This window comes from Euprymna scolopes, chromosome 36 (genome assembly GCF_053919585.1).
Source record: "Euprymna scolopes isolate OS-2025 chromosome 36, ASM5391958v1, whole genome shotgun sequence".
In the NCBI taxonomy this organism is placed as follows: Eukaryota; Metazoa; Mollusca; class Cephalopoda; order Sepiida; family Sepiolidae; genus Euprymna; species Euprymna scolopes.
The window spans coordinates 65,986,944-66,004,616 of record NC_136517.1 but is presented as its reverse complement, the minus strand read 5'-3'; the positions used below and the strand labels follow the sequence as shown (position 1 = coordinate 66,004,616).

The 17,673-nt window shown below is 34.1% G+C and overlaps 1 protein-coding gene across 5 annotated transcripts in view; it reads left to right on the top strand.

Moving 5' to 3' along the window:
• LOC145260560 (ataxin-3-like) overlaps positions 1-17,673 on the top strand; it is a 231,505-nt gene that overhangs the window by 178,017 nt on the left and 35,815 nt on the right. For all 5 annotated transcript variants that reach the window (XM_080118805.1, XM_080118804.1, XM_080118803.1 and 2 more), the window contains one exon: positions 13,329-13,619. In XM_080118805.1, coding sequence (XP_079974931.1) covers positions 13,329-13,619 — 291 coding nt within the window. The remainder of the gene's footprint in view (positions 1-13,328; positions 13,620-17,673) is intronic.

Sequence of the window (17,673 nt, the reverse complement as noted above, 5' to 3'; positions counted from 1 at the left end):
AAATCAAAAAACAAGAACAAAATATGAAATTAAACAGAAAAGAAGTCAAACAAGAATGAAAATAGGCCATACTCACTTAACCGACTCATATCTTCTAAAAAAAGAATGTAAACCCATCTGTATACCTTGTCAAACACCACTCACAATCAAACACATTAATTGAATGTACTGATTTTGTAACAGTAAGAAATCGATTCTACAAAGAAAACAATATTAAAGAGTTATTTGATAAAAACAATCCCCACACCATACTCTCATATCTTAAAAAAAATTGGCCTTTATAAAATTTTTTAAAAAGAACCCTTTATACAACGGTCCTGGATATGACCTAAAACTATATCCGATGGTGGGGCCCCAGCTCGCAGACCTTGGGGAGTGTGGAGCCACCCTTTAATTGCCATTGCTCTCAGGTTCACTCTGACCCGGAGTGTAGTACCTGTTAGGGCCTCAACTATGGGTTAAATAGAATCCGACTTAAAAAACAAATAGACTCCATTAAAAAAATCGTTCCTCAAAATCACTAGATTCGGCATTAAATAACCTGAAAAAGGTTGATATGCCGTAAAACAAAAACAAACAACCAATCAAAAGCATGTAGACCTGATCTCGGCTGTACTATTAAAAAGGTTGCTCCAGTTCTCTTCAAACTCTTCAACAAATGCCTTAATTCATGCTTTCCTGGAAAACTGCTTCTGTTGTACCAGTTTACAAGAATTGTGGTGAAAGAACTGATCCATTAAATTCCTCCACCCTCTTGTCGCCAAAATATTTGAATCCATAATTAATCAAGATCTAGTCCACCACCTTACAGTTGCTAAACTCCTGTCCAACCATCAATATGAATTTAGGTAAGCCCGTTCTAACTGTAATCTCTGAACATATATACCATACATTGGATAAGGCAGGGGAGGGGGGGGGCAGTAGCTCTAGATATATCTAAGGCTTTTGACAGGGTATGGTATGATAGTCTTCTCATGAAAATCAGATCCTGCAGTATTACTTGATATTCATCAAGTACATAATTAAATCCTTCTTAAATAAGAGAAGAATCCAGCTTGTCCTCGATGGTCATACATCTAAACAATATGATGTCAATGCGGGTGTACCTCGGGGTCGATCCTTGAACCTTTATTATTCCTAATATTCATAAATGACCTCCCTGATAAAGTAGTCTCTGAGATATTTGCTGACAACACAACGCTCTATAACAAGGACGAAGGGAAAACGAATGAACACATATCCAAGGCAATGGTGAAAACCTTGAGGAAGACCTCCAGTCTATAGTTGAATGGAATAAAAAATGGATGGTAACGTTTAATGCTGCCAAGACTAAGCTCGTTTACTTTAATAATTACAAGCAACCTTCTCAACCACCAATAGCTATGGCTAAAGATACATTATCTGAAAGTACTGCCTTCAAACCCCTCAAGTTAACGTTCACAGGGAACATGAGTTACAACAGATGCATTGAGAGCATTGCCAAGGCTGCTACAAAGAAGGTGGGCTCTCTCTACCATGTTAGAAAGTTACTTACATCTGAAAGTATCCTGTTACTCTACAACACCGCCATTCACCCATATATGGAGTATTGTTGGCACATTAGTGGCATCTGCTACTAGTCTGTCACTCTTGGACAGGGTTCAAAAGAGAATCACCAACCTGATAGGTCCTGAACTGTCATCTAAGCTTCAACCTCTGTCACATCAACATCCCATCGATGAAATGTTGCATCCCTTTGCCTGTTTTACAAGTATTTTAATGGTAGATGCTCTGACGAACTACAAGCCCTTCTACCCCCTGGATGTAAATACCCCCGACAAACCTGACAAGCAGCCCTACTCAGAGATCCCGAATGTAAAAAAGTCTTCTACTCTAATAGTTTCTTTCTTAGAACTGCTACACTATGGAATTCCCTTCCGGGTTCCTGCTTCCCCAACTCTACTGACATGCAGAAGTTAAAGTGTAATGTGAACAGACATGTTGCTGCTCAACGCCTTACATAGTATCCCTACAACTTATGTCCGTTCTATTTATCTTTCAAACATTTACTATTAAGTGTTCCTCGTGCAGATAGTTGACATCCTTGGGAATTGCAATGTATGAGAAGAAATAAGAGATTTTACTGTAAAGAAATTTGATAAAATAGTTCTCAGTTGTTCACTATTTAAATTTGAATTATTTCATTGTGTTAAAGGTTTTAGTATACCTACACCACTTTCAAAATGAATGTTAATTTAGCAATATTTCTAATCTTCAGTTTGACTTTTTTATATTTAAATGAGGTTCATTGAAAATTTAAGACTTAAACAAAAACAAAATGTTAGTTATGAACTGATATTAGTCAGCATAAACGTTTTCTTTAGTTAATAGAACTATTACTGGTGTTCAGTAGCTGAAACAACCATCTATTCTGTTCTTTCTAGGCAAAGATTAAAACGATTTTAATGATCCGTATGTGTGTGTGTGTGGTGTTTTATTGTAGAATGGAAAACCTCTTTACCAGGCTTTACCGAACTAATTTCACAGCCAATAATAAACGTAAGAGCAAATAGCAGGTAGCAGCAGTAAACGCAAGAACTGTTAGTAATGAAATGTTGAAGAAGAAAAAAACTCAGCCTTTTTAAAAAGGAAAAGGAACGTGTGCAAAATCACTTGCCACAGAAACTTTTACTTTAACGGAAATATAACAATCTCCCCCCCCCCCATTAGTAAGAGAGATTGCAAGGTGTAGATTTTTTTTTTTTTTTTTTTTTTTTTGAAGTAGAAAGTTATTTGAAAGTGGCGATGTGTTTTATTTATAAGTCCAGTCGCTGGACTGGTTTATGGATTCGGCTAGACTGGCGTGGAAGCAGTTCAATATTCAAAGGACTGGCCGGTCTCTGCAAATTCTCTATATTTTCTGCATTAGGTGTATTGCCAACGGGGCGGGGTCTGCATAATAGATAAACTATTCAATTGTTAGAAAGAATGTGGATAATAAAATATGGATTAAATAAATTAGATATGTAGGTTGAATTCTTTTGTGAAAACAACAAAAGAAAAATAGGTTATTGGGAAATCATAATATTGGAAACGTGCAAGTCTACGCATGTTGAGGGCACGTGAATTTTAGTCACATGGCCGGACATGCATGGATTTCTCAATATAGGAAGTGATAGTTAGTTGGTCAGGAGACAGTCAGTGAAAAACGCAGAGAGAGTCAGAGCATCTAGAAGCGAGACGATCACTTTTAAACTTAAAATGTGAAGCTTTGAATTCTTGATGATGGAAATCACGGCCGGTCGTGTGAAGAATAAACTCATCTGTATTTTTGTAGAACGTCGTCTTGTGTTTGTGATTCCTACAAAAAGGTAAATTGTATTGTTATTATATGTCTGTGTTATAAAATGTCGTGACATACACATCTCATGTCTACACAATGTCTGAACAGTAAACACTATCTCCTCACTCAAAGAGCTTCTTCTTCTCTTTCTTCTTCTACACGTCTAAGGAATGAACATTAAATATATAACAATCTCTTATAACATGAACAATCTCTCTAAACCTCTTACAACAACATCCCTCTCTCTCTAAGATAAGCATCTCTCTCTTTTAATAAAACTCTCTTCTCCTTCTTCAACAGCATCACTTATAATAAGACCCTTTAATGAAACCCCCTTATATAACAGTCGTACTTGCTCCTGTTGCCAAACCGTTTCAATAGTACCTCCTCAGGTCCACAGAGCCAAACAGGTAAGGCAGTACCAGTAGAAAAGCGCCTTTCAAATTTGAACAATCGTTCGTGGGGAGTTGCATTCGTACTAGTGCATAGTAAGGAGCGAATAGAATTTAAAACATCAGGCAGAATGTCCTGCCAAGCACTAAGGGGTAGCTGTTTAGATTCCAGGGCCAATAATATTGAGTGCCAAATAACACCATTATAGCACTCACACTGACTGTTTCCTCTTGGGTTGTATGCAGTAGTGTTACTGCACCCAACCCCAAGTCGCGTCAGGAAATTTCTGAACTCCTCTGACACGAACAATGTTCTTCTATCAGAATGGATGAAATAGAAAAAATATTTGTCAGGCATTTGATTGCGGTCTGCAAAGAACAATCACGGCAAGGGAACACAAAGGGAAATCGACTGTACTCATCCACGATAGTAACAACGTGCCGGGACAGGCCCCTTGAAGTCTACGGAGAGGCGTTGGAAGGGAACAGTAGCGCGAATCAGTGTATTGTTAGTAGGGCTGAAGAATTGAGGCTTTATTTTTGCGCACGTTGTACACTCGGATGTCACGCGTCGAACTTCATCAATTGAGTATGGCATATTTTGTGATCGTATAAAGTGCCAAAAACGCTGTACACCAGGGTGTGTTAATGAACTGTGTATGGCCCTTAGCTCCTCCAAGGAGGAAGTAACAGCACCACACACTCTTGATAAAGCATTGGCAACGATGTTTTCACTTTCGGGACGGTGTTTTATATCGTACGAGAATGGGAGAAGCTCCATTTTCCACCGAATGATTTTATCATTTTTAATTTTTCTGGTCTTTTTTTTGCTTTTGGTTTTTTTGCTGGTCTGTTATGATAGTGAAGTGCTTCCCAGCAAGGAGGTCCCTCCATTTTCGGACACATTCAACTATCGCGTAAGCCTCTTTTTCAACTATGTGAAGTCGTATTTCCGATAGGTTTAGTGAGCGAGAAAAGAGCGCTACAGGCCTATCAGCCTGTAAGAGGGTGCCTCCGATAACCTTTTCTGAGGCATCGGTTTCGATAGTAATTGGTAGTTCGTCATCGATAACCTTTACAGATGATTTGGTGACAGTCTTAAGTTTCTCGAAAGAATTTACAACTATAGGCGGCATGGGAAATTGTTTATTTTCAACCAGGGGACGAATTTTGTGTGAATACTTAGATATCCATTTCACGTAGTAAGAAAACACACCAAGGCACCTTTTTAACCAATTTGAATGCGAAGGAGGAGGTATTTGCAAAAGGGGTTTCAGCTGCTCAGGATCAGGTTGGATAGTTCCATCACAGATTTGGTATCCAAGCAAATTGATAGAGCGAAGCGAAAACTTTGATTTTACTCGGTTTATTTCGAGGTTGTATGTTGAGGCAGCCTTTAAGAAACGTTCCAAGTAAGTGTCATGCTCCTCTTGAGTTTTACCGCTAATGGTAATATCAATGTAAGAAAAAGTTCTGAATAACTTATTTTCAGAAATAAAGGAATTCATAAATCGTTGAAAGGCAGAAACCCCATTAGTAACACCCATGGGTATTCGTTTGAATTGATACAAACGATTTCCAGCTTGAAAAGCCGTGTAGGGCCGATCTTCGGGACAAATTTCAATTTGGTAGTAAGCCTTAGACAAATCAATTGTACTTAAAATATGATACTGGGCAATTTGGTTTACGAGATCCTCAATCCGAGGCAATGGGTACACGTCAAGTAGGGTGAAACGGTTAATAGTTTGGGAAAAATCAACCATCAGTCGTTTCTTTCTATTAGACGACAAAGTTATGACGATTTGAGCACACCACGGTGAATAGCTGGTTTCAATGATGTCGTCCTTAAGCAGTTAAAGAATTTCCTTTTCAATAAATCGGGCATCCTCCGCACAGTAGTTTCGGGATTTTGTAGCAATGGGTCTGCAATCAGGAGTCAGGTTTCAGAACAATTTTACAGGGGCACAACTGATCTTGGTTAGCGCGCAAATTTTTAAGGCATCCTGAGATCCACTAAAAGAAATAGTAACGCCCCAGTGTAGTTTCAAAAACGGCACCCCGAATATAATGTCCATACAGGAGTCAGGAAGTACAGTAAGGTTAAACCCTTTATATTCGCAACCATTGAAGAAAATGTTCTCGGTGCAATATTCAGACAGTTTAAGGGAAACAGCGGATGATGCCATAGAAATTACGGAGTTCTATTTTAAAATGGGCAGTCTCATTGTTTTGAGAATGCGGGCACTGATAAAATTATCAGAACTGTCGGTGTCTATAAGGGCAGTTAACCTTTTCCCTTTTAACTCCACAGTTTCAGTGATAGGAGGGCAACTATCACCACCTTTAGCGCGGGCCCCTATGATAGCAGGAGAAGAATGTGAATGTGAATCAATAGAGTAGAACGGAAAATTGTAGAAAAATGCCCGAGTTTACCACAGCTTCAACATACCTTATCGCGGGCAGGGCAAAAGTGGCGGTCATCCTTAAGGTGATGTCGCCCTCCACAGTTGTAGCACTTGCCGCGAACAGGAAGGGCAGCAGAGAACTGTACAGAGTCACACTTCATTCGAGAATCAGTTGGAATAGAATTTTTAGAAATACAAGTGGCCTCCTCGGCAGAATCGGTCAGCACATTTTTAGTTCTCATAGTAGAAGTAATAGCGACTGCTCCAATCTGGGAAGCATACGATTTTGCATGAAAGTGAGCTTGTTCTAAAGCCCTAACACATTGAGTAGCTTCTTTGAGAGTTAGTGTCTGTTTCAAGGAGCCTAGCACGTATCAATGAGGACCGGAGACCACGAATGAATGCATCACGGACAGATTCATTCCTGCAAATGGTGGCCGTTATGTCTTTAAAACAACTGTCAGCGGCAAGTCGATTCAAGGCCTGAAGGTATTGGTCGACAGACTTGCTTTCTTGTTGCAAACGCGTTGAAAGCAGATGTCTAGCATGAATAACGCTTGGAGACTTGTCATAAACGCCTTTCAATAATTCCACGGCATTGTCACGCTGTGTTAGCTCGTGTTGTGTGGTTGGTTAATAGAGAGAAACGAAAAGACGCGTGTTGTTAGTTTTAAATATAAAACATGGAGGCCTTTATTTCCAGTGCGCATGCGTGATTGTTACAAAACAAGGATTGTCATGAAACGAAATGATAACGTTGTTACAAAACTAGGATTGTAACGAAACGAAACAATAACATCGTTACATCCCCCTTTACCAATATGAAGATTATGATATTGAGCATATTCAATATATGATAAAAGGTAAGGGCTAATTCAGGGTAGACTGCCTGAATAGCTACAGCGAAGCAGGGGATTATTCTGCCCCATGAATTGCTTGCTATACTTCTCTAGAAAATGTTCACAAGTTCATTTTTGATGGTGGTCGTACCATCCTGCCACTGCGAGTGTATTGTTGGGAGTCTCTTTGTGGAGACTGAGTTGTACATGCAGGTGGTTCTGCAAATGTTACATGCTTTGGCATTTGTGGTGGTGTTGCCTTATTGGAGCACTCCTAATATGCTGCCGGTTTCTCCGTATCATATATCCGTTTGCAGTTTGTAGGAGATATGATCGGGGACCATCTGCTTGAGAAGCTACGGTTGCTAAGTCCCAGTTTCCGTGTGTAGGGTTTTGTGCTCTTACCCTCTGGCCAGGATATAAAGGTGGTAGGTCTTCCTGAGCGCATGCTGGTCAAAATATTTCTTTTGCTTGTGTTGCCTTTGTTTAAAAGCATCATATATTTGATCCTGATCTTGGTGGTTGTTTTCTATTTTTGTTGCAATTGGGGATTGGATTCGTCTACCTATGAGTAGCTGTGCGGGGCTGGGTATGGCGTTTGAGATAGGTGTGCAGCGCCAGTGCAATAATGCAATTTCGGGTGTTGTCCTAGATTGCTTGGCCTTTTTGAGGATGGTCTTGATGGTCCTTATCTGGCGCTCTATTAAACCATTTCCCTGTGGTCTTCGAGGTGAGGTGGTCTGATAGTTGAAACCCCATTCTGTGGCAAATTCGTGGTAAAGGGCGCTTGAGAAGTGCGGCCCGTTGTCACTAACCACTTTTGACGGTATGCCAAACTCCGCGAAGGTTTGTTGCGTTATTTTTATGACAACACTGCTTGGTGAGTGGGCAGGTAACTGTTTGATAACAGGGTACTTGGAGTAGTAGTCTGCTATGATCAGCCATTGATGTCCATGGAGCTCGAAAAGGTCTGTTCCAACTACATCCCATGGCTTTGTCGGAATGTCGTGCTGCAGAAGAGGCTCTGACATTTGTGATGGCTGATGTTGTTGACAGATGCTACATGAGCTTGTGAATTGTTCGATATCTCTGTTTATATTTTTCCAATAGACAGTGTCTTTGGCTAGGAGTTTGGTTTTCTCCTGTCCTAAGTGAGCGGTGTGGAGTTGCTTTAGGATATCTTCTTGGAGGGTCTGAGGAATGACAATTTGTTGTCCTTTAAGGATAAGGCCGTCATCAATTGATAACTGATCTCTTAGGCTCCAGAATTCTCTGATATCGGTGGGCAGTTGCTTGATTGTCTCAGGCCATCCAATGACAATGGTATCTCTTAGCTGGTTAAGCTGTTGTGCAGTCTCTCAGTTTTTCAATGCAGTCAGCAGAGAAACGAATGGTGTCAACTCAAACATCCAGATCGATAGGGTCCGAATTACCAGGTGATGGCAGGCGTGATAACCCATCAGCCAATATGTTTTCGGATCCCTTGTTGTAGGATAATCTGAAATTATATCCCTGTAGCTGGATGAGCATTCGTTGTAGGCGAGCTGGAGCTGAGGTGAGAGGTTTGTCAATGATCATGACAAGAGGTTTGTGGTCAGTGACAATTTGGAAACCATGACCGTATAAATATGTGTGGAATCTATGTGTGCCAAACACGATTGCCAGTAGTTCCCGCTTGATACATGCGTATCGTTGTTCTGTTTGTATCAGACTCTTGCTTGCGTATAAGACAGGCATTAAATTGCCAGCTGAGTCTGGTTGTAGAAGCGCTGCTCCTATTCCATGAAGACTTGCATCACAGTGTAAGTAGATTGGGCGCTTGGGGTCAAAGTAGTGAAGCAGGGACGTTTCAGACACTTCACTCTTCAGGTTTTTGAAAACCGTCTGGTGGTGTGGCTCCCATTAGAATTCTGACTCTTTGTGAAGTAAGTCACGTAATACAGTGGTTTTTGAGCTGAAATCCTTAATAAAGCGGGATAGGTATGTCATTACACCTAGAAACTGTTGCAGTTCTGTTTTATTGCGTGGTTCTGGCATTTCTTGTAAGTCTCGTACCTTTGCTGGGTCAGGTTTCATTCCAGAATGGGTGTATATATTTCCGAAGAAGGAGATTTCCTGGCGTTTTATCTCGCATTTCTTGGAATTCATTGTGAGGCCCTCTTGTGTGGCGACTTCCATGAGGTGCCTTAGGTTGTTGTCATGTTCACATTCTGTTGAGCCATATACAACAATATCATCCGCTATACCGCATGCTCCTGTGCACTTCTCAAGTATTCTGTCCATCTCGAGCTGGTAGATGTCTTGGCTCACGTTTAAACCAAATGGAAGTCGTTGGAAGCAGTACCTTCCAAATGGTGTTTGAAAAGTGGTCAGGATCTGGCTTTCCTGGTCAAGCTTTATAGACCAGTATCCTGCCTTAGCATCCAGTTTTGAGAAGTATTTTGCACCTGCAAACCGGTGATTGAGTTCCTCAACTGTTGGGATTTGATGATACGGCCGCATTAGGGCTTTGTTTAGTGCCCTTGGGTCTAAGAAGACCCTTATTGTGTTGTCGCGTTTGGTTACATATGTAAGGGAGCTTACCCAGTCAGTTGGCTCCTCAATACGACGAATGACATTCTGTGACTCCATCTTGTCTAGTTCAGCCTTGATCTTCTCCCGCATGGCTATTGGCGTTCTTCTTGGTTCGTCTATGTGGCATGGAGTGTTAGGGTTGACAGTGAGCTTGTGTGTTTTCTTGAACTCGCCAATGCGGTCGAATCTGTCGGGGTATAAACGCATCAGATCATCTATGTTGTTGATAGGTTGTTGCTGAACGGATATGGCACAGTTTATTGTCACAACGTTGAAGGCTACAGATGTTGGCAGGCCCAATATAGCTGGTCCTGGGGTGTTGACCACATAAAATTGAGTGTTGAGCCATGAAGAGTCCTTGTATTTGCACCTGATGTTTGTGGTGCCATGGCATTTTATTTCAGTGTTGTTGTATGCTGTCAGTACGCATTTCGTTGGGTTTAGTGATCCAGGTATTGGGTTTCTGTCTTCGTTTATGGCGGAGGGGCACATACTGCAGAATATGCGTAAAGGTAGTGTGTTTGCCTGTGCACCCGTGTCTACCTTCAGTTTGAGGCTGTGCGTACTTGGGTGGTCTGTCAATATAACGTTGATATTGACAAACGCTTCATTTTGTGTTGTTTTTTGTTTGTGCAGTGGATGTTCACTGTTAATAGTGCTGAATGTGAGGTGCTCCATCGCCGCATGTAGTTTTGTTGTGGCTCGGTCGTCATGTTCAGCAACGCTGTCGACTTTTCGGCCTGTTCCATGTTGTCTGTGCCTTGGCTGGCTGCGGGTTTTGTGCCAGGGTTTTTCTTGTTTCCTGGGTCTGAGTCTCGCTGAGAAGCACAATTTGGCCCAATGGCCCATTTTCTCGCAGGAGCTGCATATGTCGTTCTTGGCAGGGCAATGCTCCTTGCCAAAACGGTGGTCCCGTCCACAATTTTTACACAAGTTTCTGGTATTTCTGTTGCCTTCCTGGCGTTCGCGACCACCGCGATTTATGGTGTCTATCTGTGACAGGCCATGTAGTTGGTGTATTTTGTTTATATACACGGCTGAAGCCTCATATGTGCGTGCTAATTTCACAGCCTCTTCTATTGTGTAGCCCTTCGGCTTGTTCAACAGTTCTTTTTGTAAGTCCGGTATGGGCGTGTTGGCTATCAGTATTTCTACTAAACTTTCGTTCATTTCATGGGCTGTGAAATCGCATTTCTTCGCCTGTAAGCGACACCTGTTTAGAAATATGTCTGTCGTCTCGGTAGGTTTTTGTTGGTATCTACTGAGGTCGAGCCTACATATACGGTGGTTAGTTGCCGGTTCCAGCTGCTCCAAAAATGCGTTGAAAATTTTGTTGCCGTCTCTCCGGTCTTCGTTTGACATAGACCAACTGTTGTATCTACGAATTCCTTCCTCGCCAGTTGCGAGTAGAATGATAGGCACTTTCTCTTCTTTAGTTCCCTTCGCTGTGAAATAAAGTTCCAAACGTTGTTGGAATATCTTGAATGACTCTGCAGTGTTAGGCGAGTCCCAGTCGAGAATGGGAACTGGTATCGATATATTAGCCATAGTAGTAGTAGTGTTGTTGCGAGCTTCAACGAGCGTGTGTGTGTGTGTGTGTTTTACGAAGTTTTGGTTCGAAAAGAAAAGAGAGAAAAAAAAAAATACATAATGTCTTACTTTTATCGTTGTTTTATTTTATTTTTCCCTTTATCTCGCCGCTGTCACCATGTCACGCTGTGTTAGCTCGTGTTGTGTGGTTGGTTAATAGAAACGAAAAGACGCGTGTTGTTAGTTTTAAATATAAAACATGGAGGCCTTTATTTCCAGTGCGCATGCGTGGTTGTTACAAAACAAGGATTGTCATGAAACGAAATGATAACGTTGTTACAAAACTAGGGTTGTAACGAAACGAAACAATAACATTGTTACAGGCATGTTCAAAACCAGAGCAACCTTTGATAACGTCAGCGACAGAGGGACCAATGTTTAAATAGAGAACTTCTAGCTTATCAGGGTTTAACGAAGCGATAGTTGATAAGTGGTAATTAAAGTTGCGGAACCATAATTTCCAAAGCTTGTTGGCCTGAGGGTCCGCCAAGGAAACATCAAATTTATCCAGGCGAATTATCTTCTCCATGAGAAAAATAAAAAATTAGTTCGGTAAATTGTGGTGTTTTATCGTAGAAGACAGACCAAAACCTCTTTACTAGGCTTTACCGAACTAATTTCACAGCCAATAATAAACGTAAGAGCAAATAGTAAACATAAGAGCAAATAGCAGGTAGCAGCAGTAAACGCAAGAGCTGTTAGTAATGAAATATTGAAGAAGAAAAAAACTCAGCTTTTTTAAAAAGGAAAAGGAACGTGTGCAAAATCACGTGCCATAGAAACTTTTGCTTTAACGGAAATATAACTGTGTGTTTGCGCACGTGTTATAGTTAAGAAATAAACAAATTTATGACATGTTCCAAGGATTTAGGCTTACAGTCATTTCTGAGACGACTTGGATCTTTATTGACATCATATCAGCACTGTGTATAGATATCAAAGTTCAAAGTCGAATAATGCAACAATAATTACAGTATTGTCCACTCAAATACACAATAATTTGAGTTGAAATTAATTTTGTTAAGAGATAGCTTTTTTGTTTTGGTGGGCAAAATTTTTAAAAATGCAGAACACACAACTAGCAAACAAAACCTATAGATATTAAAAACCTTGCACATTAAAACAAAAAAGCTATCTATTAACAAACTAATTTCAATAATAGGAGAGCATAGTAAAATGCTTATAACACTGTAATCTAAATAGAAATTGACAGTATTCCTTTTCACCAATGCCATAATTCATAACTTCAACGCATTTTGCAACTGTCAAACATTCGACCTCTTGTCAACAATTTGTTCTTAACACATCCACCCCTCTTATATGCAAATTAATGTCTTTATATTTTTAAACGACACCGCTATAATCTTTAAAGATCATTTTACATCACATTGATAAGTGGCCAGATCGGCACCAACAGAACTAGCCCTCACTACATGACCAGACAGAACTAACACTCACTACACAACCAGACAGAACTAACACTCACTACACGACCAGACAGAACTAGCCCTCACTACACGACCAGACAGAACTAACACTCACTATACGACCAGACAGAACTAGCCCTTCATACATGGCCTTGAAGTAATTATGGATGGATATTTGACTTTCAAACACACAGAAAATAAAATCAAGAAGTCTGACTCTCAAAGTGTAATTAACGCTTTTCCATAATGCTCTTAAAAATTCAGACTCAAATCATAATTAACTTTACTTTCTGAAATATTGTAATCCAAGTAGAAATTGACAGTATTCCTTTTCACTGATGCCATAATTTGTACCAACTCTTAACTTTGCTGTGTTCTCTTAGCTGCCAAACACTCGACCTCTTGTACTCCAAAATTCATCTTTTTTAACACATTCACTTATCTCTCATATGCAAATTAATGCCTTTATATTTTGAAAGTACAAATACTAATGCTTTATTAATACTACAACTATCACACATTTCCCGCCAAAACTATTAATGTTTTAAAAAAATACACATCTTGGTAACCTAAACTCAACAAATGAATTCAAATTTTTCTGAAAGTTCGAAGCTAAAAAAAGTGGTAAATACATCGGCCATACATTACCTATACATCAAAACTTGATAACAAGAAACTTAGAATTGATCAAAAATCAAGCACTCGCATCTGTAATATTTATTGAAATATTGTTTTAAGATCTTATTTAAAAGCATTTGCATTTGTTTTTATGCATCCAGGTTATTCTATATTCATCGTTGTTGGTAGTTTGCCAGATTGTGAAGCTGACGCTCTCTTAAAATTGAACCCTGCTATACAAACAGTGAAACCAACTATTGAAACATCTTTATCTGCAAACTCGTCACTTGAGGACCAGATGGATACAAGTCTGCAACATGTCATTGAGACAACTCGTGAATATGCAGAACGAGATGACCCATCATTACAGAAAGCTTTGGAAATGAGTTTAAGAGACAATCAAAAGCAAGAAGAAGCTTTGCTTAAAACTGCTCTTCAATTAAGTATGCAAGGTCAGTGCAATTTCCATTCTTATAGAATAAAATCTTTTTTTATTTAAAAAATTTTGTTTGTGTGTTTAACAAAAAGATTCCTTTAATTATTTTGATGGATGAGCAATTTAATATCCACATAAGGGAAATGACGAAGATAATATTGAATAAATAACAATGAAAATAAAGATTATATTGAATACATAACTATGAAAATAAAGATTTTATTGAATAATAACAATGAAAATAATGATTTAATTGAATAATAACAATGAAAATAATGATTTAATTGAATAATAACAATGAAAATAATGATTTTATTGAATAAAGAAGAATGAAAATAAAGATTTTATTGATTAATAACAATGAAAATAAAGATTTTATTGATTAATAACAATGAAAATAAACATTATATTGAATAAATAACAATGAAAATAAAGACTATATTGAATAAATAACAATGAAAATCAAGACTATATTGAATAAATAACAATGAAAATCAAGACTATATTGAATAAATAACAATGACAATATACATTTTACTGAATAACAATGAAAATAATTATTATATTGAATAAATAACAATGAAAATAAAGATTTTATTGAATAAATAACAATAGAAAACAAAGATTATATCGAATAACAATGAAAATAAAGATTATATTGAATAAAAAATAATTAAAATAATTATTAACTTGAATGAATAACAATGAAAATAATTATTAAATTGAATAAATAACAATGAAAATAATTATTAAATTGAATAAATAACAATGAAAATAATTATTATATTGAATAAATAACGATGAAAAAAAAGATTATATTGAATAAATAACAATGAAAATAAAGATTATATTGAATAAATAACAATGAAAATAAAGATTATATTGAATAAATAACAATGAAAATAAAGATTATATTGAATAAATAACAATGAAAATAAAGATTATATTGAATAAATAACAATGAAAATAATGATTATATTGAATAAATAACAATGAAAATAAAGATTATATTGAATAAATAACAATGAAAATAACATTATATTGAATAAATAACAATGAAAATAACATTATATTGAATAAATAACAATGAAAATAAAGATTATATTGAATAAATTATAATGAAAATAAACATTATATTGAATAAATAACAATGGAAATAAACATTATATTGAATAAATAACAATGAAAATAAAGATTATATTGAATAAAAAATAATGAAAATAAAGATTATATTGAATAAATAACAATGAAAATAAACAGTTCACTGAATAACAATGAAAATAATTATATTGCATAAATAACAACACAATAAACATTTTACTGAATAACAATGAAAATAATTATTATATTAAATAAATAACAATGAAAATAAAGATTATATTGAATAAACAACAATGAAAATAATTATTATATTGAATAAATAATAAAAGTAAACATTATATTGTAATAAATAAAAGTTAAATTAAGATTATAATGAATAAATAACAATGAAAATAATGATTATATTGAATAAATAACAATGAAAATAATGATTATATTGAATAAATAACAATGAAAATAAAGATTATATTGAATAAATAACAATGAAAATAACATTATATTGAATAAATAACAATGAAAATAAAGATTATATCGAATAAATTATAATGAAAATAAACATTATATTGAATAAATAACAATGGAAATAAACATTATATTGAATAAATAACAATGAAAATAAAGATTATATTGAATAAAAAATAATGAAAATAAAGATTATATTGAATAAATAACAATGAAAATAAACAGTTCACTGAATAACAATGAAAATAATTATATTGCATAAATAACAACACAATAAACATTTTACTGAATAACAATGAAAATAATTATTATATTAAATAAATAACAATGAAAATAAAGATTTTATTGAATAAATAACAATGAATATTAAGACTTTATTGAATAAATCACAATGAAAATAATGATTATATTGAATAAATAACAATGAAAATAAAGATTACATTCAACAAACAAAAATGAAAACAAACGTTATATTGTAATAACAATGAAAATTAACATTATATTGTAATAAATTACAATGAAAATAAAGATTATATTGAATAAATAACAATGAAAATAAAAATTATATTGTAATACATAACAATGAACATAAAGATTATATTGTAATAAATAACAATGAAAATAAAGATTATATTGAATAAATAACAATGAAAATAAAAATTATATTGTAATAAATTACAATGAAAATAAAGATTATATTGAATAAAAAACAATGAAAATAAAGATTATATTGAATAAATACAAATGAAAATAATTATTATATTGAATCAATAACAATTAAAAAAAAGATTATATTGAATTAATAACAATGAAAATAAACATCATATTGAATAAATAATAAATGAAAATGAAAATTATATTGAATAAAAAACAATGAAAATAAAGATTTTATTGAATACCAAACAATTAAAAAAAGATTGTATTGAATGAAAATAATTATAATAATTAATAATATATACTTAATTATTATATATATATATAATATGCATAATTAATTATATAATTATGAATAACAATGAAAATAAAGATTATATTGAATAAATAACAATGAAAATAAAGATTATATTGAATAAATAACATTGGCAAACATTTTACTGAATAACAATGAAAATAATTATTATATTGTATAAATAACAATGAAAATAAATTTTATATTGAATAAATAACAATGAAAATAAATTTTATATTGAATAAATAACAATGAAAATAAACATTATATTGAATAAATAATAATGAAAATAAACATTATATTGAATAAATAATAATGAAAATAAACATTATATTGAATAAATAACAATGAAAATAAACATTATATTGAATAAATAATAATGAAAATAAACATTATATTGAATAAATAATAATGAAAATAAACATTATATTGAATAAATAATAATGAAAATAAACATTATATTGAATAAATAACAATGAAAATAAACATTATATTGAATGAATAACAATGATAATAAAGATTATATTGAATAAATAACAATGAAAATAAACAGTTCACTGAATAACAATGAAAATAATTATATTGCATAAATAACAACACAAACATTTTACTGAATAACAATGAAAATAATTATTATATTGAATAAATAACAATGAAAATAAAGATTTTATTGAATAAATAACAATGAAAATTAAGACTTTATTTAATAAATCACAATGAAAATAATGATTATATTGTATAAATAACAATGAAAATAAAGATTATATTCAACAAACAAAAATGAAAACAAACGTTATATTGTAATAAAAATGAAAATTAACATTATATTGTAATAAATAACAATGAAAATAAAGATTTTATTGAATAAATAACAATGAAAATAAAGATTTAATTGAATAAATAACAATGACAATTAAGATTATATTTAATAAATAACAATGACAATTAAGATTATATTTAATAAATAACAATGAAAATAAAAATTATATTGTAATAAATAACAATGAACATAATGATTATATTGAATAAATAACAATGACAATAAACATTTTACTGAATAACAATGAAAATAATTATTATATTGAATAAATAACAATGAAAATAAAAATTATATTGAATAAATAACAATGAAACTAATTATTATATTGAATAAATAACAATGAAACTAATTATTATATTGAATAAATAACAATGAAACTAATTATTATATTGAATAAATAACAATGAAACTAATTATTATATTGAATAAATAACAATGAAACTAATTATTATATTGAATAAATAACGATGAAAAAAAAGATTATATTGAATAAATAACAATGAAAATAAAGATTATATTGAATAAATAACAATGAAAATAAACATTATCTCTATATAAATAACATGAACTCATTTTTTCCTGTTTGATTTTGACATTAATAGGATTAAAAATCAAGATATTTCATGCAAATATAATATGCACAAACGGCTGAACAATATCTGAGGTGTGTTATAGGCTTATTATTTCTCAAATTCCTTGATGATCTTAGATTTCTATACTTTTTCTGCTGAGAAGTCA